Below are 26,134 nucleotides of genomic sequence, written 5' to 3' on the forward strand. Positions count from 1 at the left end.
CAACTCACGACAGTAGCATCCCTGGCACCCCTGTCCACCTGCAGGCAGCTCCACCTGGAGTCTCCTTAGCAAGTGTCTACTGCTTCTCTAGCCTTGGAGAGGGTCTTGGGCATCTTGTAACTTTCTGAGCACCCCAAGTCTTGTTGCAGGTACCTCCATCCTCTGAGCCCCCCTTCCTCCAGAAGTGACAACACCTGAGAAGGGCATGGCCTGTCACACATACAGCCACGCTCCTGCCCACATGTTCATGTTAGCTCAATCCTGTTGGACACTGACCAGGCACACATCTGCCTCACTTCCCACCTGTGTGGTTGGGTGGTGCTGTGGCCTCTGCAGTGGATTTTGGCCTCCACTGAGTCACAAACCCCTTCCTAATAGCAACCTCATGTCACCTGTTTTGAGCAAACCCTGTTCTTGGCCATAGCATCTAGATGGAATCACTGTCTTCTGACAGTGTTGCTAAATACCCTTCCCTTCTGGATAGCATGCAGTGTGTACTCATGACCCTGTGTGTTCTGTGGAGTCAATGTGCATGGGAGTCATGCGTTTCTGCCCTGGGAAGTCCCCATCTGGTAGTTCCCAGAGGGCTGTTTTGTGTGTTTCACACTTGGGGCTCAGAGTACAATTGTTGGGGTTGAGGTGGAGGCCCTTCCCTTGGTCTGAGAAATTATAGATTTTGCCCACGTCACTCTGCAGAGGGGTGTGTGCTCTTCCGAGGTGTGCTGCCATCTCTTCCTGGCCATTTTTACCCACTCTGACTCATGAGAATGATGTAGAGGGCTACTGTCTGATGCCTTGGAAAGGCCTCCACCTGGCTAGAAAAGGAGACCTCAGTCAGACCAGACCCTCCCTGCCTCAGAAAGCCTGACCTCATAGAGACTCAGTCACGATGTGGCTGCATGATGCATTTTGTAAACTGGGGCATTAGCTGCTGGGAGCCTGGGCTTTGCTGTGAAGGTCTTAGGCAGCAAAGGCTCTGAACATGTAGAACCTAGAGTTCGAGCTGTACACTGTCCCTCTACTGGGTAGAGCAGGCTCTCACCCCAGCTTGCCTTCTTTTATAATTCTGGACCTTTCTGAGGTAGGCATTCATTTCAGCCCCTTTGTTCCACCCCCCAAACTTGGCCCTGCCCCAGAGGGAGGCGCAGGAGAGCCACAGCACCAGCACATAAAGCTGTGTTTGTTCAGGATGTGAACCTGGGTTCTCCATGCCACTCAGATAAGTATGGTCTCTGCTGTCTGGTCATCAGCTGACTGTTTACTATAAGTTAGAGGCTAAGGGACAGGAAAGTTGCTCACTGACAGCAGTGAGGAAGCCTTGCACACAGGCCAGGACCTGGCCCAATCTCACTCAGTGCTCTATTGCTCTCTGAAGCTGGCCAACCAGAACATTAGTGCTTTGAAATGCTCTAGCATGGAGCACATGCCCATCTCAGGTGGAGAGGGAATTCCAGGAATGGCTGTGAAGTGGGAGAAGTAAAAATAAGCTAAAGGAAGAAGGAAATGCTTTAGGGCTCCCGGGGAGATGAAAGCATAGGGATGGGAGTATTGTGCCCCAGGGAGGAAAAGGTTCAAAGGCCTGCTGGTGACAAGCAGCAGGCTATTCTGTCTGCAGGCCAGCCTCTGGATTCTGGGAAAGGGGAACAGGTGGGCGGTGATTGTTGAGGGGTGAGCCCTTTGCAGTGGGAAGTCTGAGTTGAAGGAAGACTGTGGTGTCTCTGTGATTGTCCTGGACTTCTTCACCAGGGCCATGGGGCGGAGCAAGCCCCAGTGACTTCTGGGTATCTCATGAGACCCAGAGGTTCATGGGACCTGACTCTTTTTCTCTCCCCACCCACAGGTTACATTCCTTTCGGGACGCCAATTGTAAGTCTTACCTGCAAATGGTTTTCTTTTCCAAAATGAAACTTCAAACGTCTAACAGCATCACTGCTCATAAATACTTGGCAGAGCATAGTGTACTGTCCCCATGGGGCACGGCTGGGAGAAAAAAGGGCACGCACATCCTTCTTCTCCTTGCTGCTATACAGTGCTGCACCAAGAGTTGCACCCACCCAGGGTGAGGAAGTGCCCTGGACCCTCAGTGGAGACTGGAAGCTTTCCAAAGGAACTGGGGAAGTGGGAAGACAAGGGCACCTTGTGAAATTGAAATTGCAAATGAATTCAGAAAGGGTTTCTGGTGTTCTTTTTGTTTGGTTTTGGAGTCGGGTTTAGCCCTGCTCATGATTTCTTTCCTGTGTTAAGTATTCTGTGTTATGAATATGGATTAAGTCTGAAAAACAGTGTTGAATGAGAAAATAGTAGCACAGTAGTAATACTCGCTGATGTCATTTATATCATGTTTAAAAATGTGCAAAGTGATAGTATATATAGTGTATGGGTATGTGTTCTGTGTATCTGTGAGAACAGCCCTGGGGATGACAAGCAGGAGTCACTGTACCTTTCGCTTTGGGTGGAGAAGGGTGGAACCCGGCAGGAAAGAGGTGCCATCATTTCTGTTGGTTCTTACAGAGAAGGCAACATTTCCACAATCCTTTGAGGAAGTGAAAAGCACCAACAATAGAGAGCGCATCATGTTATCCCCTAGACTTGTGTGTGCTTAAAAAACTTTATCTTATACATACACACTTTTAATTTTGAAAATTTGAAGTTCTTTAGCACTGAGCCACATCCACAGTCCTTGGGGGTCTTACTTTGTTTTGTTTTTTTGAGACACTTTCTCTGCATGGCCTGGAGCTCCTGGTCCTCCTTCTTCAATCTCCCAAGAGCCAAGGCTACAGGTGTATACCGTTACACTTGGCTTAAAATAAACAAGCTATATGTGTACCTGTTCATGTCCTTTGAGATAAGGTCTTATGTAGCCCAGTCTAGCCTCGATAAGTAGTTGAGGTCGATTTTGAACCTGTCATTCTCCTGCCTCCACCTTCTGAGTCCTGGGATTACAAATGTGTACCTCTGTACTTGCCTTATGTGATTCTGCGGTTGGAACCCAGGACCCACTGAGTACCAGCACTCCACCAACCAAGCTATATCCCACCCTCTCTCAGCCAGGTTTTCAACTTCTTTTCTGGCTTGTTAATTATACTTGGTTAATTTTTCCATTTTGTTCCTGGTTTATATTGGAGCAATTGTTTTTTCACTGGTTTTTAATTGGTCCCTTGGACGGGGACCCTCCTAGTTCTGGTGGTGACCATTCACTCACATTGTTTTAGAGCACAGATATTTTACATTTTATATATAAGCATTATAAATATGGAGAATTAAATAGCAAATATGAGGTGTGTCCCTATCCAGTGCCATGCTGTGCCATGTCGTGTGTGTGTGTGTGTGTGTGTGTGTGTGTGTGTGTTCCTGCCTGAGTAGGAGGGGGCTTTTCCAGTTGAATAACTATTATTACAGGTGTTCAGAGGCTGGGAAGCAGAGACTCCTAGGAAAGGAGCTCTCTAAGATTGCATTCACGAAACACGGTCTCACAAAGGACTCTGAATAAGGTTGGAGACACAAAGGGAGAAAAGACAAACTCTGCCCTCGAGGATTTTGTCTGCTGGGGACCAAGATGCCTGGCTGCAGGGCGATCCTGAATACAAACAGAGAGATCAAGAACACCATTCACATTTGGCCATTGTCTTTTTTTTTTTTTTTGATATGAGTTCAGCTATGCAGCCCAGGCTGGCCTCAAACTCCCAAGCCTGTCTCAGACTCCTGAGCACTAAGATTATTATGGTCCTGTGCCACCAAGCCTGGCTCTTCCTCTAATCTTTGCTTCTGTCCACCTGCCAATTTTTTGGAAATGATTTGGAGTCTTATCAACAATTGTCTCAAACGTCGTGATTACGTAGGCCTTGGGTTTGGCTAGAATGCTCTTTTGAGTAACATTTGGAGCCTGTAGACCATCCACTGTCTGCACCATGGCTTTGCAGGCAATGTCTTCTTTCCTCTCTCAGGCATGAACAATATTTGGCTCAAATGTATTTTCTTTTGTAAGTAAATTTTTCCATCTCTTTGGGAATCATTTGATATATTTTTCTCTTATCTTAGGAGTTCAAAAATATCTCTAGGATTAAAAGAAAAAAAATGTATATTTTATACAAGTAATATATGAATATGTTCCTTGGGATTCAAAAATACCACCAAGAGTTTTTTTTTTTTTATATATAAAGAATATTTTAATGCTAGCACATGCCTGTAATCTCAGCATTTTGGAGATGGGGACAAGAGGATCAGGAGTTTAGGGCTAGCTTCAGCTACAAAGAGTTCAAATCCCTAAGATACATGAGACTGTGACTAAAAGTAATTAAGATTTCAAAATAAAATATTTAATATTTATATAAGCAATACATGAATGTCTTCTTAGCCCTGAATTCAGACAATATAAGCAGAGGCACAGGTGTGTACATATAAGTTATCGTGTATAGTTATTCTTTTGAAGTCAGATTCCCTGGCTTGTGCTTAGAGTTTGAACTCTACCAAAGGCTGAGACAGGAGGATTACCTGAACTGTGCAGTCAACTTTGAGACCAGTCAGGTTAACACAGTGAGGTTATTTCTCAAAAAGAAAAGAAAATAGGAGGAAGGAAAAAAAGGTTTCAGTTGTAGAATGCCCAGTAATAGTAGCCCAGGTTGGCCAGGTAGCCAAGAATGACCTTGAATTTCAGGTCGTCCTGCCTTCACCTCCAGCTTTCTGAAATCACAGACATGCATGGCCACACTTGGTTTGTGTGTTGCTGGGGATGGAACCCAGGTTTGGTGCATGCTAATCAAATACTTTACCAACTGAGCTACACCTCTGGCCTAGTAGTCTTTAAACAAGTATTTTTATTACTTTGTTTTTTGGGTGTGCTGTGTACATGCCATGGTGCATGGCTGGAGTCAGTTCTTTCTTTCTACCAGGTAGGTTCCAAGACTTCTTATTTTTTGTCTTGAAAGTGTTTATGGCTGTGATTTTGCCTTTTAAGCATACTGGTATCATATATTTTTATGTGTACAGATACATACTATAACCCTATGTTATTGTTTTCCAAATAAGTTTGAAATTATAATAGTTGAGTTTTTTAAAAAGATTTCTTTTTCAATTTGTGTGTGTGTGTGCACTTGCACAGGTATCCAAGTGGCCATAGAGGCCAAAGGTGTTAGAGTTCCCTGTAGTTGGGGTCACAGGTGATTGTTATCTATTTAATATAATGCTGGGAACTGAACTTGGGTCCTCTGCAAGAGCAATATGTGCTCTTAACCATTGAACCATATCTCTGGTCCCAAGATTTATCTTTAATTATATGTTCTTGTGTATGGGTTTGCACATGTGTGTGTAGGTGTCTGCACAGGCCAGAAGAGGGCCTGGGATCCCCTGGATCTGGAGTTACAGGTGGTTGTGAGCTGCCTGATGTGAATCCTGGGAACTGAACTCAGGTCCTCTGCAAGAGGGGCACCTGCTCTTAACTGCTGAGCCATCTCTCCAGCTCTTGATTAAGATTAAGTGGTTCCTTTGAAAAAAGTATTATTTGTTATTATTATAACTTAGTCTTATTCAGAGAACATGATCTTTGTAAGTCTGTCATTTAGAATTTATTGTGGTTTTCTTTGTAGCGTAATTTATCAGTTATGTGCAGGATTATCTGTATATTACAGAAAATGCATAGTAACAATGACTTAAACAACATTATTTTTCTTGAATATCAAAGAAGTGTGGATGTGGGTAGAGCTGCCCGAGGCCATCAGGAACCCAGTCTTCCCTTTTCCATCATTCCTTCTCAGTGCTGCTTTTTATTGCCCACATGATAGCTGCTGGAATCCAGTCATGTGCACATTTCAGTGAGGACAAAGAGGATACAAGTGAAGTATCTCCTAACTGAATCATCCATCTTTGAGGAAGTCTCCTTGGGAGTCCCATACAACCGTGGCATTTCATGGGGTATTTAGCTTACACAGTTGATTCTCAGTCATACAGATATTTTTATGAATGAGAAAGAAGGATAGAATAGTTAATAGGTAGGCATGCAAGAGTCTGTCACAGTCATTTCTGTGTTTGCATGTATTTCTCAGTGTGTGTGTGTGTGTGTGTGTGTGTGTGTGTACACACATGCGCACATGGTTGTGTATGTCAGAAGACAACCGGTGTTGTTCCTCGGGTACTGTCCATCTTGATTTTGATATAGGGTTCCTCACTGACCTGGAACTCACCAAGCAGTCTAGCCTGGCCAATGAGTCCCGAGGATCCTCCTCTTCCCATTTCCCCTGTGCTGAGATAAACATTTGTCACCACATCCCATACCTCTCTTCTTTTTAAAGTGGCTCCTGGGGGAATTGGACCCAGGTCTTCATGCTTGTAAGGCAAGCACTTTACTGACTGAACCATCTCTTCAGCCCTGACATAATAACTTTTATAAACATTTACATTGATATGTCATTTGACAATATTATTAAACCAAAGATCTGGGCATCTGAGCTGGTCACTCACAGGTAGCTATGGGCTCATGACCCACTAAATGACCAGGTGGATTCTTGCAGAGTCAGTGGCTGTCCTCAGCCAGGACAAATCAACAAAGCTGAGGGCTATAACTCTGTTTTGTTTAGGGTGATTTTGTATTTGTTTTGAGACAGGGTTTTGCAGTTTAGTGTAGCCTGGTGTTGAATTGGTGATCTTCCTGCCTTGGCGTGCTGTGCGCTCGAGGGTGTGCTTGCAGATGTCTTTATTTCTCTAATGCCCCTGAGGTGCTCCCCTCATGCCTGAGACAAACTCGTTGTTGCCGGGAACTGCAGCCCTGTTGGTGTCCAAGCTTGGGATGCTGGTCTCCCTTGCTGTGTGCTGTGCACTGTGAAAGCAAATGTACAGTGTGGACCAGTCCTCAGAGCCTCTGAGTTAACATATAATGTGGAGACAGGACACCTCAGAGCAGCAGTGATCTCTCCACTGAGGCAAAACAGGCAGCATGGCTTGGGACATGATATCCTGGTAGGCAGCCCAGCAGCGACCCTTCTTCTGAGCCTCAGATAGCCATGTTCAGAGCCCTCGGCCAGAGGTGGATCTCCAGTTGAGCCCATGGATATGGAGAACCCATGCCTTTCTGTCTCTAAGCTTGCTTGGACATGGGCAAGCAACATGGCAACTCACAGGTCCCAGTCTTGACTCCACCACCACCAAATCAAAACCTAACCTTCTATGGAAGAGACATGATTGCTTCTCCAGCACGTCCACCTGAAGCCTGGCACCCTCCAGCCACAGTAGCCCACTAATGCCCTGCTGGGGCCTGACAGCCCTGAACATTCATTCATTACTAGTCCTAAGGGTCTGGACGGTTCCAGTCCACACCTTCCTGAAGCCCCTGGTCAGAGTGAATAAGAAATCATGCACATGTAGAAGCCACTGAAAACGCTTACCGAAATAGAATCGCGGGTGCCAGCGAATGTGCTAGAAACTGGGCCCCTGAGTGATGAAGGGAAGGGCGAGGAAGGCTGGCAGGTACCTCAACCGAGAAGCTTCTAGATGCCACATCCAAGCAGCCTCCTGCCTACATGAGCATCCCTGCTCGACCCCATGCCCTCCTGCTTACCCTGAGAATAACCCCACTCCCTATCCCAGGGGCTCCAGAGGGATGAGCTGGTTCTCACACGCGCCGGTGCCAGTTTAGTCAGCAGATTTCACAGATCCACTGGCACCCATGTCGGGGCTTATTTTAAGCTTAACATTTGAAGATGGGAACTTTCCCCCACTTTAGTGTGTGGCAAAAAGATCCCAATGTATACAGAAGCACGGATGCTAAGCCAGTGTACCCAGGCCACTTCTGTAGCTGCTGTGGCCCAGTACCCATTGTTTCAGGGTCCTCCAAAAAGCTCCCACCAAGGGGGTGCTTCCTACAGTCAATAGCCCTTTCCCCAGCTTTTTACTGTAGTATAGAACACTGTCCTTCCCATGAGCCCATAGTAGTAGGGGCAAGGCTCCCTGTCCTGGGTCTGTGTAACTCTTCTGGCTGTACCCTGAATGCCTCACATGCCAGGGAGCTCTGTCCTTCATGGGCTTAAGGCTGCCTGGGTACATTTGCACCTCCCTTCTCAGCTCCATGCTCCCATCCAGCCTGGAACTTTCAAATCTCAGGAGGACGAGTACGCAGACCATGAGCCCCTGGCCAGTGAGTCTGATGCCTGCTCTGTCTATCTATCTATCTATCTATCTATCTATCTATCTATCTATCTATCTATCATCTATGAGACAAAGTCTCAGAAATAATTGAGCTTGTCCTAAACTCACTAAATAAATGAGGATGGCCTTAAACTCCTGATTCTCCTACTCCACCTCCCAAGTGCTAGGATTACAGGTGTGCACCATCAAAACTGGTTTATGCAATGCTGGGCATGGAACCTAGAGCTTTGTGCATGTTAGACAAGGACTATACCAACTCAGCTACCTTCCTGGTCATAGATTCTGACTTTCTTGGGACATTCTAGGCTTGGGTTACACAATCTGAGCCTTTTCTTGCTGCTCCACATACTCCCATGACTATAGATGCCCCAAGACTCAGAAGGTGCTCCTGAGGTCACTGAATGTCTACTGTGTGGGTGGGGCAAAGGGTCTACTTTATGTTGGGGCTTGCCCATGTCTCAGGGCTTTTCTGGCATCCTGAGTCCTTCCTAAGCCAAACTCCTTTCTCCAATATCCTAATCCCAATTGTAGCTTCCCCCTGCACACCTCCAGAGCCATGAAATAACAGCCATTTTGACCCCATCCATACCATGCAAGAGGTGTCAGTCCAGTTAACGCTAGATGCCACCAACCAAGGTTAGGTACAGTCTTGACAAAAGGTACTTCTTGAGATGGCCACATCCTTTAAATAGCAGTGACATCCCTGATGCACCAAAGTGTTATTTTTTGTTCAGATCATTAGCCACATAAATCAGAAGATGGAGGCAAAGCACAAGGAAAAAACTAGCAAGTTGTTGGGTCCCCCAACTGTGGCAGGTCTGTGAGAGACAGCTGTTGAGAAGAAGGAGGACAAGGATGAGGATGAGGAGAAGAAGAGGAGAAGGAGGAAGAGAAGGAGGAAGGAGAGGAAGAGGAGGAGGAAGGAGAGGAAGAGGAAGAAGAGGAAGAGAAGGAGGAAGGAGAGGAAGAGGAGGAAGAGGGAGAGGAAAGGAGGAAGAGAAGGAGGAAGGGGAAGAAGAGGAAGAGAAGGAGGAAGGAGAGGAAGAGGAAGAAGAGAAAGAGGAGGAGGGAAAGGAAGAGAAGGAAGAGGAAGAGGAGGAAGAAGAAAAGGAGGAAGGAGAGGAAGAAGAGGAAGAGGAGGAGGAAGAGAAGGAGGAAGAGGAGGAGGAGGAGAAGGAGGAGGAGGAAGAAGAAGAGAAGGAGGAGGAGGAAGCAGTGGTGGTAAGGAAGGGAAGGTCTCAAAAGACATGTGCTCCACTGGTGAGGGTTATGAACACCCCCTGGCTTCTCACCTCCAAAGCTGAGGGCAGTTCTGAGGAAATGGACTGCAAACCTGAAGCCAGCCGAGGTGAATGTAAGGAGGAATGGGAGAGTAATGGGCACGTGCAAAGGAGCTGAACCTCAATCTGAATGGAGACCTGCAGAGTGGAGAGGGGTGCTGAGCGAAGAAGCAGTGGGGTGGAGGGCAAAGGGACAGTAGGAATAACTGTCCTACCTTTTCCCTGTCAGTTAGGATAATTTGGTGGTACCCTGTGGTGAAACTCAACATATATTTCACTGCCTAGTAGTTTGATCTTCTTGTTGCTTGTGTGTGTGTGTGCACACACATGTACATGCCGGTGTACAGACTTGTGTTTGGAGGCCAGAGGTCAAAATCAGATGTCTTCCTTAATTGCTTTCCACCTTACTATTTGAGACACTGTCTTTCCCTGAAACTGGAGCTAACTAGTTGCCCAGACTGGCTGGCCAGCTAGCCTCCAGACTCCTCCTGTCTCTACCTCCTCAATGATGGGATTACATGCTGCCGCATCCAGCTTCTTATGTGCGTGCTGGGGACCAAACTCAGGTCCTTGTGCAGCAAGCCACTTACTAACAGAGCTATCTCCCAGGGCCTCCCTTTATATTCGTTTGTTTCTATTTTATTTTATTTATTTATTTATTTATTTTTAATTTCTATTTTATGTGTGTGTTTTACCTGCATGTGTGTGCATACACCGCCCATGGAAATCAGAAGAGGGCGTCAGATCCCTTATAATTGGAGTCATAGACAGTTGTGAGCCACCATGTTAGGGGCTGGGAACTGAAGCCAGGTTTTTCTGCAAGAACAAGTGTACTTCACTACTGAGACACACACACACATATATGTATATACATATATATACACATATATACATACATATATACACACACATATATATACATGCATACACACATATGTATATACATACATATACACATATATACATATACATATATACACACACATATACATACATGCATATACATACACATACACACACACATACGCATATACATATATATAGGGGGGCACTGTCTCATGCAGCTCAAGCTGGCCTTGAACTTCTTATGAGCTCTGCACAAAGTCTTTCCATCAACTGACAGTGATATGGGAAGTGGCAGGGTGTAAATGCTGCTCAGGTCTGAGCTTGGCCTGTGCCCCCCCCCCCCCACTTCAGCAGCTCAGGTAACACCCCCCCACCTCCACTTCAGCAGCTTAAGTGACACCCCCCCCCACTCCAGCACCTCAGGTAACATGCACTTTCCCCCATTCCCCCCCCCCCCCCATTCAGCAGCTCAGGTGACACTCCTGGCCAGGAGACTAGGATGTCTGAGGTGCTGTTTGGGCTCAAGAGATGACTCAGAGGCTAACGTCACTGACTGCTCTCCCAGAGGGCCTGAGTTCAGTTCCTAGCACCCACATTGGGCAGCTCACAACTGCCTTTAATTCTACCTCCAGGGAATCTAAAGCCTTCATGTAGCCTCTGTGGGCCCCTGCACTCATGCACATACCCACACATATGCACATAAATACAAATGCAAAGAAATCTAAAAAACCTTTGTCTGTCTACAGCTGTTAGGACGCTGAAGGAGCGATGGAGTAAGGGGGTGAGTTTTCTTCTGAACTATTTTCCAGGTGGGAGCTACTGACCCCATTCTCTGTTCTATCTTTAGAGTGGCACACACTGTCCCTCTTCGGCCCCAGAGGCCTGGTGGGTGGGGTGCTGAGCAAGGTTGCTTGGGAGCCGATAGCATGAGTGAAGACGGTAATGCCAGGCGTGCTGATCCCAGTGCCAGCAGCGGCGTACCTCTGTGTGTGGTGTCCCTAGTCAGTGAAGGCTGCAGTGCTGTGCCTCAGACACCCCCCCCACACTCTGCACACATTCTTAGGGACTCCTGGTTAGCAGGAATCAGCCTCTGGAAGAGGTTCAAATGGAGCTGGTTCTGGTTGTGATCCTTGCTGTTGATCTATGGTCTGCCGAGTCTGGCTGACCCTTGCTCCTCCCATTCTCCACAGGGTTGTACTTGCATGTTGATACACATGAACACATACGTACTCACACAAGGATTTATGTTCTGAGATGATGCTAAATTGTAAGGTGCAAGCTAGGCTGGAAGAGGAACTAGACTGGAGGAGGGTAACACCACCACCTGACGTCTGGGAACATGTGCCAGACACCGAGCCAGGTTCCATCTGTGCCTTTCTTCCTTTCCTGACTCGCCCTAGAGATGCCAGGGCAGTCCTTTATTTAACAGGTAAGGACAGGTATGAAGAGCTCAGATAACTTGCTTGGGTCAGTCTTGGCTCCAGAATCCATTGATCACTAGTCCACAGCAGGACAAGTGATAGGACTGGATGACCCATGGTACCCACAGATGTGTGGAGAGGACAGCCAGCAGAGGGCTGGAGCTGTAGAGAGGACTCCAGCCACTGCATGAACTATAAATGCAAAGATGGATGTGTGATTTGGCCAAGGTCCTGCAGTGCGGGAGGGTGGGGGTGGGAAGAAAGCCTGGCTGTTGGCTCCCACTTCCTCTACTTCCACTTTCCCTGGTCCCCATGCATTCTGGGCACTCTCCACCATGTGTGGCCATGCCTTCCACGCTTCCCTCTTGGAAGAGGTGTGATCCACTGGCATCAGCAAGATGGACTGGCTCCCTCTCTCCCTCTCTTCCTTCCCTTCCCCTGCCATGTTCTGGAAAGGGCAGCAGGAGGGAATGTGGGCAGGTTGCACCAGAGATATACATCTGAGAGCTGAAGGGAATATTTATTTTTAATGTAGACTGAAAAAGAAAAGGAAGTTATAAAATGCCTGCTCTTGCTCCTGGGACTGTGCATATGGTGCTGTGCATTGCCTAATAGAGAACGAGGCTGCATCATGCGCTCTGGGCCCTGCCTGGCTATAGGGACCCAGAGGGCAGCGTCCTAGAGCACCTGCCTCAGACCCCAGAGGACTCTTTGGTGTCTGTGGTCTCCTATCTTTATCCAGATTCTCTTTTGTCAATTTCTGGGACATTCTCCTCAGTCAGACCAATGGCTCTGTTGTCCCTGATGCCTCAGTTGCCTGGCTTTTGTCACACATACACGAACATGCACTGACATACATGCACTCATGCACACATGTCTACCTCAGCAGGAGTCGACCTCTTTTGCCAATAGTCAACCCTGGCCTTCCTAAAGTCCTGCTTGAGTGTCCCTTAGCCTTGCTCACTCCCACGTGCCTCATTGACCTGCCTAGCTGTCTTCCTGACGCGTCTGGACTTTGTGTTTTGTGGTTAGGGAGTATTTGGATTGGTGTTCTCTGCGCTGTGACAAGATGCGATAGACACAATTTGAGTGAAGAAGGGGTTGCTTTGGCTTGTAGTTTGAGGTCATTGTCCCTCATGGTGAGAAGTCATGGCAGCAGGGACTGAGGCAGCTGGTCACATTATATCCACTTCTCAGGAAGCAGATGGATGAAGTGCTCAGCTAGCTCTCTACTTTATAGGGCGGTCTACATTGCTTGGGGTGGGGTCTTCCCACCTCAGCTAAATCTTACCATCACAGGGACCCTCTAATCTCCCCACTCCCCACCCCTGCCATTGCCAGAAGCTTCAGGGCACACTGCATATACTATGCCCCATCAGCAGGCCAGAGTAGTAACTGAACCCCTCCTCCTTTGTGCTCATGGAGACAAGCTGGAGGAGTACCCTAAAATCAGTACCAGACTGCCAAGCTATAGATTGAGAGACCCAACTCTTGAATTTACTGTAAAGGTTTGGGAAGATCCCTGCACTTCTCAAGGCCTCGGCAAACTACGGAAAGTCATCTCTATTTTATAGTGCCCTCCTTATTATAAGGTTATGGTAGGTGATTCATGTTGGCAAGGTTGGCCAACAAGGCGATCTCTTTAAGAAAGGCCTGGGGGGGCTGGAGAGATGGCTCAGCCGTTAAAGGCTAGGCTCACAACCAAAAAAATATAAGAAAGGCCTGGAGAAGTTTCAATGGCTTGAGGTACTGGCATGGACACCAGGTTTGTGTTACAGCAGGCAGCGAGGGTTTTCAACATAGTCAAACACTTGCTAGTTAGAGTCATGTGCAGTGGGAGTGTGTCTGACATAGCCTAGGTACTAATTTATTTAGGGCTCTGGATTATTCTAGAAAGGACTTTATATCGGTTCTTAAAATGCATACTATAGAACAAAACAAGTAAAGACAAAAGGGACACCCAGAAAGGTTGGTGAAGTTCCCATGAGGCTGGGACTGGGTAAGAAAATGAGCAGTGTGGTCTGTAGCCATGAGATCTGTGGACAGAGAAAGCTGGCCCCAGCTGCTGCCTTTTCTTTTATTTATTGTTATTGTTGTTATTATTATTATTATTATTATTAGTGTGTGTGTGTGTGTGTGTGTGTAGCACTATGTTTGTGAGGAGGTCAGAGGACAACTCTGAGGAGTCAAAGTGGAAAGGGTTCTAAGGCTAGAACTCAAGTTGTCAAGCTTACATGGCCAACACTCCACTGAGCCATCTTGCTGACCCTCACCTAGGTTTCTTACTGGCCAGACACAGGTAAATGGCCCAGCGACTGCAAGACAGATGCAAACCAGTCGCTTGGACATGCGACCTCTGATTCAGAAACCAGAAAGTGTCTTTGAGGTAATTCAGTGAGGGAACCCCATGATTCAAAATGTAGTGGCCATCCTGGACAGCAGGTGCCTTAGTGATACACAGAGTCCCAGGTAATGGTGTCTGAGGATGTTCCTGGTGGCTTAGGCATCATCCAGAAAGTTGGGATTTGGGGGTGAGGGTTGTATTGCATAGTCTGCAGTATGATGATATACAAACCACAGATGGTGGGGTACCTGAACACTCATCACTGGACAGTCCGGATTGCCCCAGTTTAAGAGGTGGCCATTCATGTGCTTGTGTGTAAGTACGTGACCCCCCCCCCCTTCTCTCAGCTTCTGCTGTCACTCTAGGCTCCGTTTCTCTTTACTCTGACTAGAGATCCAAGGAAGAAAAGAAATACCTGGATCCCTTGGGAGACAGCGCCTCACAGACAATGGGGTTACCTCTCCAGACAGTTGGAACCTGAGAATAGACTTTTAAACTGAGCTGGAGGAGGGGTGTAAATGGCTAAATCTAAAAAAGGCCTGTTATACAAGCGTGAAGACCTGAGTTTGGATCCCCGGAGTCCACGGGAAAATCCAGGTGCAGTAGTGTGTGCCTGCAACCCTAGCATGGTGGAGAAGGGGCGTGGAGACAGGTAGATCCCTAAAGCTTATTGGCCCGCCAGAGACTCAGTTTCCGTGAGAGCCTGTCTCAAAGTATGAAGGTGATAGGACTAGAGAGAGATGGCTCAGTGGTTAAGCACATTTGGCTGTTCTCGAAGAAGACATGGGCTAGCTTCTCAGCTCATGGCAACTCACAACCATCTCTAACTCTAATCCTAGGAGATCCAACACCCTTTTCTGGCATCTGTAGGCACTATATGTAAGTGATACATAGGCATACAAGTAGGCAAAACACCCATATATGTACATTAAAAATAAATAATCAATACAGTTGGAGAGTGATTGAGGAACACGTTCTACATCTCCCTGGGCCTCCCCATGCATGTACACACAAACACATATCCCAAACACAACACAACATACGCTGGGGTGGAGTCTGTATGGAACTGATCTAGGACTTCAAGGTCAATACTTTTCCTTAAAGGATAGAAAGGTCAAGCTCCAGAAGAAATCATGAATCTGAGACCACAAGGCTAAACAGAGCTGCAGCTGAGGCCTATGGTTTCCTGCCTAGATCTCAGTGCATTGCCCTAAGTGGTCAATGCCCAAAAGAATTGAGTAAGTAGATTTTTCATGTTTAAAAGCATGATTTACTAATGCTACTAAGGATGTCTAGAATTTGATTTACTGCATAGTATTGGATGTTTATACTTGTTCCTTGTGGAAATTCTTGCCAGAGAGCCATTTTATCTACAGGAATAATACATAAGTCAATATGTGGACAGCTGTGCACATTTTCCCCATATGCAGCCGTACTTGGTAGATGCTGCTTTGCACACAAACACTCCAAAGGTAAACTTAAGAGACTCACACAAGTCCTTGATGTCCAAGGCGCAGCCAGTGTCAAGATCAGCCAGGCATGGTGGTGCACACCTGTAAGCCCAGCATGTTCGAGGCAGAGGCAGGAGGATCAGAAGTTTGAGATCATCCTCAGCTATGTAGGAAGTTCGTAGCCAGCCTGAGCTATATTAGACTCTGTTTAAAAAAGGGGGGATCAGGTAAGATGATCCAGTGGTTAAAGCCCTTGCTGTGATGACCTGTGTTCAGATCCTTGAGTTTGGATCCACAGATCCCATGTAAAACGCTGGAGGTGGCAGTGTGTATCTGTAACCAAACATTTCCATAGTGTGATGGGAAGTGGAGGCAGGAGAATTGCCCAGAGCTCATGGGCTGGCTTGCCTGGAGCATGCAGTGCAGGGACAGAGACAAGAGAGACCTCACCTCAAAACAAGATGGAAAATGAAAACTGACTCCTAAAAGTTGTCCTCTGACCTCCAAATGCATGAGCCTTGGTGTTTGTGTGTGCAGAGCCAGTCAGAGACACAGTCATAGTCACAGTCACACACACACACACACACACACACACACACACACACACACACACACACACATCGGGGCTGGAGATATAGCTCAGTGTTTGCTTGGCATGCACAAAACCCTGGGTTCAATCCTTAGCACCCCAGCATGGGTCTGTTTCCTGCGATCCTAGGACTTGAGAGGTAGAGGCAAGACAGGAACTTCAAGATCATCCTCAGCTACACAACAAGTACAAGGCCATCCTAGGACACACAAGACTGTTTAAAGAGGGTGTGTGTGTGTGTGTGTGTGTGTGTGTGTGTGTGTGTGTGTGTGTAGAGATGGTTCAGTGCAGTGGTTCTCAACCTGTGGATTGCAACCCCATTGTTTTTTTTTTTTTAATTTTTATTTATTTTTTTGGTTTTTCGAGACAGGGTTTCTCTGTGTAGCTTTGCTCCTTTCCTGGATCTCACTCAGTAGCCCAGGCTGGCCTGGAACTCACAGAGATCCACCTGCCTCTGCCTCCCGAGTGCTGGGATTAAAGGTGTGTGCCACCAAGGCCTGGCCCCTTTGGGGTTTAAATGGCCCTTTCACAAAGATTGCATATCAGATATCCCGTATATCAGATATTTACATTATGATTCATAATAGTAGTAAAATTACAATTTTGAAGTAGCAACAGAATAATTTCATGGTTGACGGTCACTACATGAAGAACTGTATCAAAGGGTCGCAGCATTAGGACGGTTGAGAACCGATGGCTTAGTGGTTAAGAGCACTTGTTCCTCTGCCAGAGGACCTGAGTTCAGCTGCTAGCACCCACATCAGGCAATTCACAACTGCCTATAACCTCAGCTCCAGGGGATCCAGTGCCCTCTTTTGGCCTCCATGCATAGAAACACGCACAGAGGCAGAAACACATACACATAAATAAATAACAAATTCTTTTAAAGGCAGCCAGCAAGTCTAGATTCCAGGTGCTATTAGGGTTTGAGGCATAATGGGTCTACAAGCATACTGAGTGTGTTTGTTCATCCATTCATCCACTTGGTGTGCTGGCTTCCTGTTGTAACAGAATGCAGTGTAGAGGAGAAAGGGGTTTGATTTTGGTCACAGTTTCAGAGGTTTCGGTCCATGGTCACTTGGTTCTGCTGCTTCTAGGCCTGTGATGAGGCAGAGCTTGGGGGCAGAGAGCACATCTGTGGTTGAGCAAATCAGCTCAGGGCATGGTGGATGGGAGGCCGAGAGCGTGCATGAGGGGAAATGCCTAGAGACAGGCTATGCCTTCAAAGGCACCTTCTCAGTGACCTACCTCCCCGCAATAACTCAGGGGTGAGTTTTGTAGTGCCCTCACGGACTAAGCCTTTAGCACATGACCTGTGGCTCAGCCGTTAGGTTAACTACAGTGTCAGTTTACTCTTGGTGAAGGCTTAGCAGCGACACATTTCCCCGGATTCTATGGGTGAATCCCATGAAGGCTGCTGAGATTATTTAATTCTCACAAGAATCCTATAGGAGAAGGGTTCCGTCTACTTGAGGGGAAGAGGTGGTGTTCCTTTTGCTTGCTCACTTGTTTTTATTGCTCCCTCCAGTTAGGGAAATAAATAAAATCCATTGTGAATAAAAAGGTAGAAGTCAGAAGACCATGAGAAAGTAGTCTGGAATGACTTCCATGGAAATCCACAGCTAATTTTGCTAACTACTCTGTGTGTGTGTGTGTGTGTGTGTGTGTGTGTGTGTGTGTGTGTGTGTGTTAGTGTGAGTGAGTGTGTGAGTGTGTATGTGTGTGTTGGGTAGACAGCTGTATTTTTTCTTTCATATAAACAGGATTATACAGTAATGTAATTCTACACTCAGTTGTTTTTATTACATCCAGCCTCACTGTGGGCATCACTGTGTACCTGCACACCAGACCACACCAGTGTCCATAGAGTCCCAGTTCCCTCTTGTCCATGGCTGTATACTTTTGCTTTGCAAACTCATGGGGTGAACCAGGCCTGGTGGTACACACCTGTAATCCCAGCTGCAACAGGAGCTATGATTTCAAAGCTAGCTTGGGCTAACTAGTACATTGCCGGTTAGCCTGGATACAGTGAGACTCTATCTCAAAAAAGTAAAACAAACAAACAGAGCCCCTCAAAGCTTTGGGCATTTCTGTTGCCTTCCTCAACCTACCCGTCTCACTGTCCTAGGTGGTGGGTCTTCTCTTGCCCAACCAGACGCTGGCATCCACTGTCTTCTGGCAGGTAAGAATCTGTGGAGAGGGTTTCTGAAGGCAGGGATGGACACACACACACACACACACACACACACACACAGGTATGGAACTTCCTCACCCCATTATCTTCTGCTTCATCCAGGCCCCTGGGTCAAGTGCTTCTATCCTGCTGCTCTTATCCCTAAACCACCAAGACCTTCTTCCGCTGAATAGGCCCCCAGCACCCCAGTGTGACGCCAGACATTTGTGTCACTTTAACCTTCAGATGGAGGTGGTGAGGGGCCATGTACCCTCACCTGGAACACGATGGCACGTTAGTGGCAACTCATTCTGTCCATTGGTTGCTTGACCCATGGCCAGTGTCCAGAGGCCTGCGGCCTTTTTCTGATGTCAGGGTCATGCCAACCAGAAAGAAACTCCTGTTGCTTCTAACAGAGCCTCTGGCAGGTAGAGAGGGGTCAGATAACGGAGCCTCTGTAGGAGGTGAATCCCACTAGCTTCTGGATTCTTCTGGGACAGTTTGTCCGTTCAGATCTTGGATGCAAATGGTATCAGCATCCTGAGGACTGTACCACCACCCCAAGCTTCCACACTCACCTAGACATCCCCTCAGCGTCCTCATCTCTCTGTGCATGTAGAAAGTTTCCCATGATTTCTGGCAGGAGTGGAGGTGGGGTCTTCCATAGAGGTGACCGTACCTTCCCTCATGTCTCTCCTTGTTGCCTCCAGTGGCTGAACCAGAGCCATAATGCCTGCGTCAACTATGCAAACCGCAACGCTACCAAGGTGAGTATTGCCGCCTTCTCTGCATGTGGCAGGTTCAGGTGGGAGTGTCCTGGTCGTTCTCTCTACAGTGCGACAGGCCACCATCATTGCTGTCAAGCACTGCCCTCTTTGAGCGCTTGTTTGTGCTGCCAGCCCCACAGGCAAGCAGCATTCAGCTTGCTTGGCGTGGGTCAGCAGGAGCCCCTGGGAAGAGCCCTGCAAGAAGTGGGTAAAATAAGGGAGGTCTGTAAGGTGTGAGTTCTGCTGGCTTCTGGGTTCTCGTAGAGAACTGCGATACTGGATCCAGAAGGTATCGGCGTCCCGAGGACTGAACTGCCCTAAGCTTCTGAACTCACCTAGGAGCCAGCTCAGTGTCCCCAGCTCCAGATTGCTGACACCATACAGCTGGTCTCTGATAAGGCCATCTTTCCTTCTGGGCCATCATCCTTGGATCCAGAGGAATCTAGGTTCCTTCTGAGGGGCTGTTCTTAATATTTTCTGACAGTGGCAAAGAGAGCAGAGTTAGAAGCTGGCCTTTGTAGTGGGAACTTGAGAGGCCAGAGACTCTAAGGACACCATCTCATCTGACCCTGCATACCTAGTCTCTCTTGCAGGTCTCACCTATATGGCTCCACTCAGTTGCCTCTTGTATAACCTTAAACCAGCTACTCCAAACTGCAGTTGTAGCAAAGACAGGCTCAGCTTTCCTTTAATTCTTTTTTACGTTGGGACTTGAGATCTTTTGTTCTATGGAACTACTGGGCAACAGTAATGTACTGACAGTGAAGCCCCCTGATGCTTGTGCTGAGGGGGCTGTGAGAGCCAGCTAGACTGTGGCTGGTGAGACAATGCCATCTCACACAGTGTGCCAGGCCTACATACCTGCTCACAACACAGCCTTCCTAATGGGACCCTAACAGCTTGGGCATAAAGGACCTGTGTGGGCCCCTTCTGTTTCCCACCGTCAGTCAGCAGTGTCTGCCCAGATCTTTCTAGAATAGGGCAGAAGTAAAGGAACCCAGTGATACCTGCCCCTGCCTTGTATCTTCTGCTTCGAAGGTTGCTGAGGGAGGTCTGGGCCCCTTTGGCTTCCTGAGGGAGTGCTTCTCGCTGGCCAAGGAGACCGCTGGAGCTTTGGACACCCAGTGTGTCTACCTTTCTGCCTGTCTTCCAGCCTTCATCTGCATCCAAGTTCATCCAAGGCTACCTGGGAGCTGTCATCAGTGCTGTCTCCATTGCTGTGAGTAACTCCACCCAGCTCCCACGGGCTGCTGCCACGGTGTGGGGCGTGGGGTCTGCAAGGGATGCCCAGCCGCTCTTCAGAGAAGAGGCCCTGATAGGAAGAACACAAATTGGCACTCCAGGGCATCGGGGAGGATGGAGATGCAGAGTTCAGGGTAGGGAGGTCAGCTGTCTCTCTGTCCCCACACCCAGCACTCTCTTTAGAACGGCTCCACTGCTTGTCTCTCTAGTGCAGAATTTTCCTCAGAGCAGCCTCTGGGGCACAGTCTCTGGCTGTCTACAGTCCCAGTTCACTGCTTCCAGACTCAGGAATTTCCTCTCCCTGACTGAGCTAGGGGTCCCTGGACAGCAACGGTGTGAAGCTTGAGGCTCCCTGAGTGAAGGGGGTGTGTGTCTTTTTCTTGGTCTTTACTTGTCACTTAGAGAAGGCCCTTGGCCTTCAGCCAGACTGGTATAGAGGGGACAGAATTGTCTCTAGGCAACCTCTTCGGTCTTGGCTGGAGGGTCACTCGTCCAGCCTCCCCGGGAGGTTTAGAGAGCTCTTCAAGCCAGGCTCATGTTGAGTCTTTGCAGACCTGTAAGAATAAAGCCGGGGAACTGGGGAGCTGGAGAGATGGCTCAGCCTGAGTTCAATTCCCAGCAACCACATGGTGGCTCACAACCACCTGTAACGAGATCTGGCGCCCTCTTCTGGTCTGCAAGGACACATACAGGCAGAATACTATGTACATAATAAATAAATATTAAAAAAGAATAAAGCTGGACTGAGTGAGAGTGGGTTTGGTGGTTCCCAGGTGGGGACAGCAGGCAGGCAACAGTGTCATGGGCCACAGCCAGAGCGAGGGCTCAAGCCTCAGAGACATTGTCCAACCTTGCTCCTCCCCTGGATGTATGCCACTTCCTGGATCCCCTTTGGAGTGGCTTCTTCTAACCAACTCCAGGGGGTGCAGTGCCTTCCACAGCTGTCATCTCTGTCACTAACAACACAACAAATGCATTAATTGTCAAAAAAGAACGGGAGTACAATCAGGGCTGCGGATGCGGCTCAGCCGCTAGAGTGCTTGCCTAAGCACGTACAGATCCCCAGCACCACATGAAACAGGTCATGGTGGTCCATGCCTGTACCCAGCACTCCTGGGGTGGAGGCAGGAGGACCAGAAGTTCAGTCATCCCAGGTATGTAGTGAGTTTGAGTCAGCTTGGGCTCCATGGGACTCTGTCTTGACAACAAAGATAGCTGAGCAGTCAAGAGCACAAGCTGCTCTTCCAGAGGACCTGGGTTTGATTCCCAGCACCCTTGTGGTGGCTCACAACCATCTATAATCCTCTGTTGGCCTCTGTAGGTGCTGTACACTACATGCCTGGTGCACATACACGCAGGCAAAACATGCACATAAAAGCAATTAAAAATTTTTTTTTAGAAGATAGAAAATGCAAATGAGCACGAAGAAAGAATTCACATATACTAATCTTTTGATAAACCCTCTTCCCTCATGTCTTCTGTCACTAAACATAATTGGACACACTGTGTGATAAGCCATCCATCCTACACAGTCATTGCTAATGCTGTCTTTCTAAAGGAGAGCTCTGGCGCTGTCCTCAAGTGGCCTCTTCATTTCACTCCCACGCAGACCAAGCCAGCTCCAAGTGGCTGTTAAGTGGGCCATCCCTCCTTGTGCCTGGGATCTCATTCTTCCCCTGAATCCTATGCCTTACTGCCAGTTAGAAGCTATATGCAGCCAGACCTGTGTAGACGGCTCACAGTAGAAAAAACTGCAAATCTGCCTTGTAGCCCTACAACCCTACAAGAGCTTAGTGTGGGAGTCAGAAAGACGGAGGCTTCCTGACTGTGCTGGGCCAGGGCCCTCCTGAGAGGGGAGAGGGCTCATTCACCACCTCCCTGCTCTGTGAGGCAAGAGGAGTTCGGAGCCTCCCTGGCTCAGCTATTTCAACAGCCTCTGCCTTTCTGGAGATGTTCTGATGAAGCAGAAGGGTCTGGAAGGAGGGGGGCCATACAGGGAAGGGCTTGAGTGAAGAGGTCATTGCCCTGGCACCTTCCCCTTGGGCCTGTGGCTGAAATTCTACTTCTGAAAGCTCTGGCCTCTCTTGAGTCCCAGTCCTTAGGAGCCAGCTGGTGGTGGGGTCCCGTTCATTCCATCCCTACACTTCCCAGGCCTGTACCATGCTTAGATAGCCTGGTGGAGGAACATGGAACCTGGCAGAGTTACTTGGGCCTTGGGCCTTCACACTGGGCTGTGCTTGCACAGTGCGGGACACCCTCCACCTCCTCCTCTTTGCTTTGTTCCCAGATTCCCTCAGAGGAGATTTTCTTTGACCTAAGTCCCAGATACGTCCTGTTCTTCCCACACTCAGTCACACCCTGTCTTCTCATTGTCCCCAGGGGATTACAAGTTAGCTAGGGACAGGCATCTGTCCTGTCCCCCACAGAGGGAACCATAGAGCCCTGTGCCATAAATACCTATTAATTAGGCTGCTGATTGATCGCTGGCCTTGAGAGGCCCCTCCTCTCCTCTCCAGGAGCCGGAGCCTTAGCAGTGGCATGTCCCTGTGCCTGAAGACTTCACACAGCAAGGGGCTCCCTCAGGCAGATGGAGTGGAGTTCCTGACTTGGAAAAATCGGCAGCTTTCTTTCTTTTCTTTTGTGTGTATAAATCACAAAACTGCCTGAGACAGGGGCTTGATTTTATTTTCCTCTCCCTTGTTCCCTGGAACCCCAGGCCCTGCAGCCTCATTAACTGATTTCAGCTTCAATTAGAATCAAATCCCCTCCCAGGGCGAGCCTGTTAGGAGCAGATGACCTGCCAACAAGTGTCACGGCCCCAGTGGTTGGTTGGCCCAGTTCTGGTATTAATTAAAACAAGTCCCTACAAGCAGGTGGCTAGATGGGGCCTGATGAGCTGAGAGCAGATCCCAGAGACTAAGCTAAACTGAGGTGCAGCTTCCTCTGTGGGGTCTGCAGAGCCTCATCTCTCTCTCTCTCTCAGGAGAACTCTTGACCTTGGCCAGTAACACCCCCTCACCAATCAGACAGTCCCCCTAAATGAAGCCTCATGCTGGGCCCTGGACTGGTGGGATGAGAAGCTTCTCTGGGGCTCTCCTAAATAGATTTGGCAATGTCTGGGCACTTGCTTTAGAATAAAAAAGAAATCCCATCTTAAGTTATTTTTGAAACCTAACAGTTTGCCGTCTTTTAACAAAGGAAGCCTCTCTTGGTTTTCTTTGTGTTTTTCTTCTGAAGTTCGTGTGGGATGCTTCTAGGCTGGTCCTCATGATCTCTGTGAAGGGAGAGAGCAGGCAGGATCCTCCTCTTTCTGCAAAGCCTGGGATGGGCCAGACCCTATGCAGGAGACCGAGCTGCAGCTATGGCTTTCCAGATGCTGGGAGGGTGAGTGGAGAGCATTGGGCCGTCAGAACCCCGGTGGCGCTGACTCTGAGGTACCTAACTCAGTCTCAGGGATGACACGTGGCGCAGATGGAGAAAGCCAGCAGAAGGCAGGGCTGGATGTCTTAGAGAGAGGGCACAGCAGATTCAGAGGCGTGCAGGAAGATGGGAGTGGATTCTGGACACTGTCAGAAGTGTGTCTGCCATGTAGTGAGTGGTGGTGACAGTGACAGAGTCATGGCAGTGGTCTTTGTTAGGGGTAATGCCAGAAAGGGAATCCAAGACTGGCCAGGGCAGGGTCTTGGGCAGAAGTAGGAGGTGGCAGGTGCAACCCACTGACCACTGGTTCCTGGGTGGGGATGGACCTAGGGCTGGGGAGGAAGGCTTACTGCTGACATCTGTGACTTGCCAGGGGCGGCTGGTGGACCCTAATGACAAGAGACACTTTGGTGTCCTATCCCTGACTCCTTCATCTTCAGCCAAGCCTTAGCTACATTGGCCTCTCCTTAAAGAACAAGGCAGACCTCCTTTTCCCAGGCTTCCTATGTTAGATGCAGCATTTGTCTGCAGGCAGAGGCCCAGGGAGTCTTCTGGTTCTCGTTGCATGCTGGCAACCCCACGTGCCCTTGATGGTCAGGTTAGTAAACAGCCACTCAAGCAGTAGCAATGGCTAATCCTTACAGAGTGCCAGCACTGTGCTAGTTCAGCCCCATTTTTCAGATGGGGAAATTGAGCATGGACTGAAGTCAAGAGCAGAGCCTCTGCACCCCACCTCAGCTTACTCAAATACTCTCTGTTAACATAAAAGCTCTTTTTGTCCTGTTCCCACTGGGGCTTACTGAGATTTGAGAAGAAATATTACTGTACCCTTGGTAGGCTGGCCCCCCACAGGCACCCCAAGATTAGCGGAGACTAGATGTGGCTCTTTAGATCTACCACCAACCTTCCTATTTGGTTTCTGTCTTCTGGCCAGCATTAAGTCAGCGGTGTGAGTCAGAGCACACCCTGCCTCCTGAAAGGCAAGGTCTTACTGACTGTTCGCAAGGGCATAGCCAGGCCTTTCTGTTGTCAGAGTTCCCAGGGTAGTTGGGACATAGTGGCACCCATGAATCCTAGTCCAGGATATTGTCAGGCTACTTTCCCCTAAAGTGACTTCTGGGTTGGAGGGGCCAGACCTCCATAGGCATAGACCCAGCAGCCAGATCTGAAACGTTTCAGAAGCATGCAGAGGGTGGTGCCTGCAGTGGCGAGTCAGGCATGAGAAGCAGCCCTGCATCTGTCCTGGGGAGGACAAGGGTCTGAGGTAATTGGTTTCCTCACAACCAGCGCACTGGCCCCTACCCAACACAGTTCAGGCATTAGGCGTGACCAGCGTTCCTAGCAGATAAGCCCCTCAGTGGCAGCTGGAGCTGCCAAGAGCTATGGCTGTTGACCAGCTATCCCATTCACCCTTGCTGCTTCGCCCCTGAGCTCACTGCCAAGCCACAGGGTAGCTGAGGCTAGAAGACAGTTGACCTTCAGGAAGGGTCACCAGTTGGTCCACTTGGTGGCCAGGTTTAGTTTACATAGCTGTGCCCTCTGGTGGGAATTTCTGGTACTTCAGTGATTTCCTGACCCAACCCTTGCCTTCCAGGGCCCACACAGACCTAGGACCTTAGGGCATATGACTGGCCAGTCACCCAGGCGAGGTCTAAGGTCTGATCTTATGCCATTCCTCCTGTCTCATGCCTTCTCCCGCACTGTTCTTCAGGACCACTAAGACCCCATTGGCAGGTACAGTGGGGTTTGCAGAACCTTGCAAACATCCCAGTGTTGCATGACTCCGCGTCTCTGCAGAGCCTTACTCCTTCCTCACTCACTACCTAGCTACCCCTACTCACCCCCAGGGTTCAGTCAGCTGCACTTTGTCTCTGAGGCTCTGGTGACCTTCAGGGCCTCCTCCCCCGGTTGAGTATGAAGTGAGCCTGGAAGGTGCCCACAGACCCGGCAAGCTCAGTGTTTGCCAAGGAGATGCAGTGGTTTGTAAGGCAGGTCTGCCTTGTGCCCTCCCTGTTTTTCCCTTCAGGCCTCAGACATCATTCATTTTGATATATCACTGAGTCCACACTTATTTTGCCACATACTGGGAATTCAGTGGGCAGGTAAGAAAGACAAGCCCTGGGCCCTGGTACTCAGTGTCTGTTGGTAGAGATGGGTTTCTGTTCAAGTCCACAGATACGAAATACTGTGCTTTTTCAGTTATCAGATGCATGTATTATTTTGATTTAGAGACATGTAAAAAGGCAAACACCTATATACTTAGAGCCTGAGATACATGGATGAAAGTTCTGGCCTTGGGCTGGGCTGGGGTGATAGCTCAGTTGGTGAAAATGCTTGCCTTTGCCTTGCAAGCTTGAAGGCTGGAGCTTGATTTCAGAAGTCACATAAAAATCTGAGTGTGGGGCTGGAGAGGTGGCTCATTAGTTAGGAGCACTTGCTGCTCTTGCAGGGGACCAGAGTTCGGTTCC

General features: G+C 48.5%; 1 protein-coding gene across 2 annotated transcripts in view; it reads left to right on the forward strand.

The window, feature by feature from the left end:
• The window catches only part of Sfxn5 (sideroflexin 5), a 118,383-nt gene that overhangs the window by 39,970 nt on the left and 52,279 nt on the right, over positions 1-26,134 (forward strand). For both annotated transcript variants that reach the window (XM_036182755.1, XM_036182754.1), the window contains exons 6-9: positions 1,841-1,866; positions 18,193-18,246; positions 18,948-19,004; positions 20,158-20,223. In XM_036182755.1, coding sequence (XP_036038648.1) covers positions 1,841-1,866; positions 18,193-18,246; positions 18,948-19,004; positions 20,158-20,223 — 203 coding nt within the window. The remainder of the gene's footprint in view (positions 1-1,840; positions 1,867-18,192; positions 18,247-18,947; positions 19,005-20,157; positions 20,224-26,134) is intronic.

This window comes from Onychomys torridus, chromosome 3 (genome assembly GCF_903995425.1).
Source record: "Onychomys torridus chromosome 3, mOncTor1.1, whole genome shotgun sequence".
Lineage (NCBI taxonomy): Eukaryota > Metazoa > Chordata > Mammalia > Rodentia > Cricetidae > Onychomys > Onychomys torridus.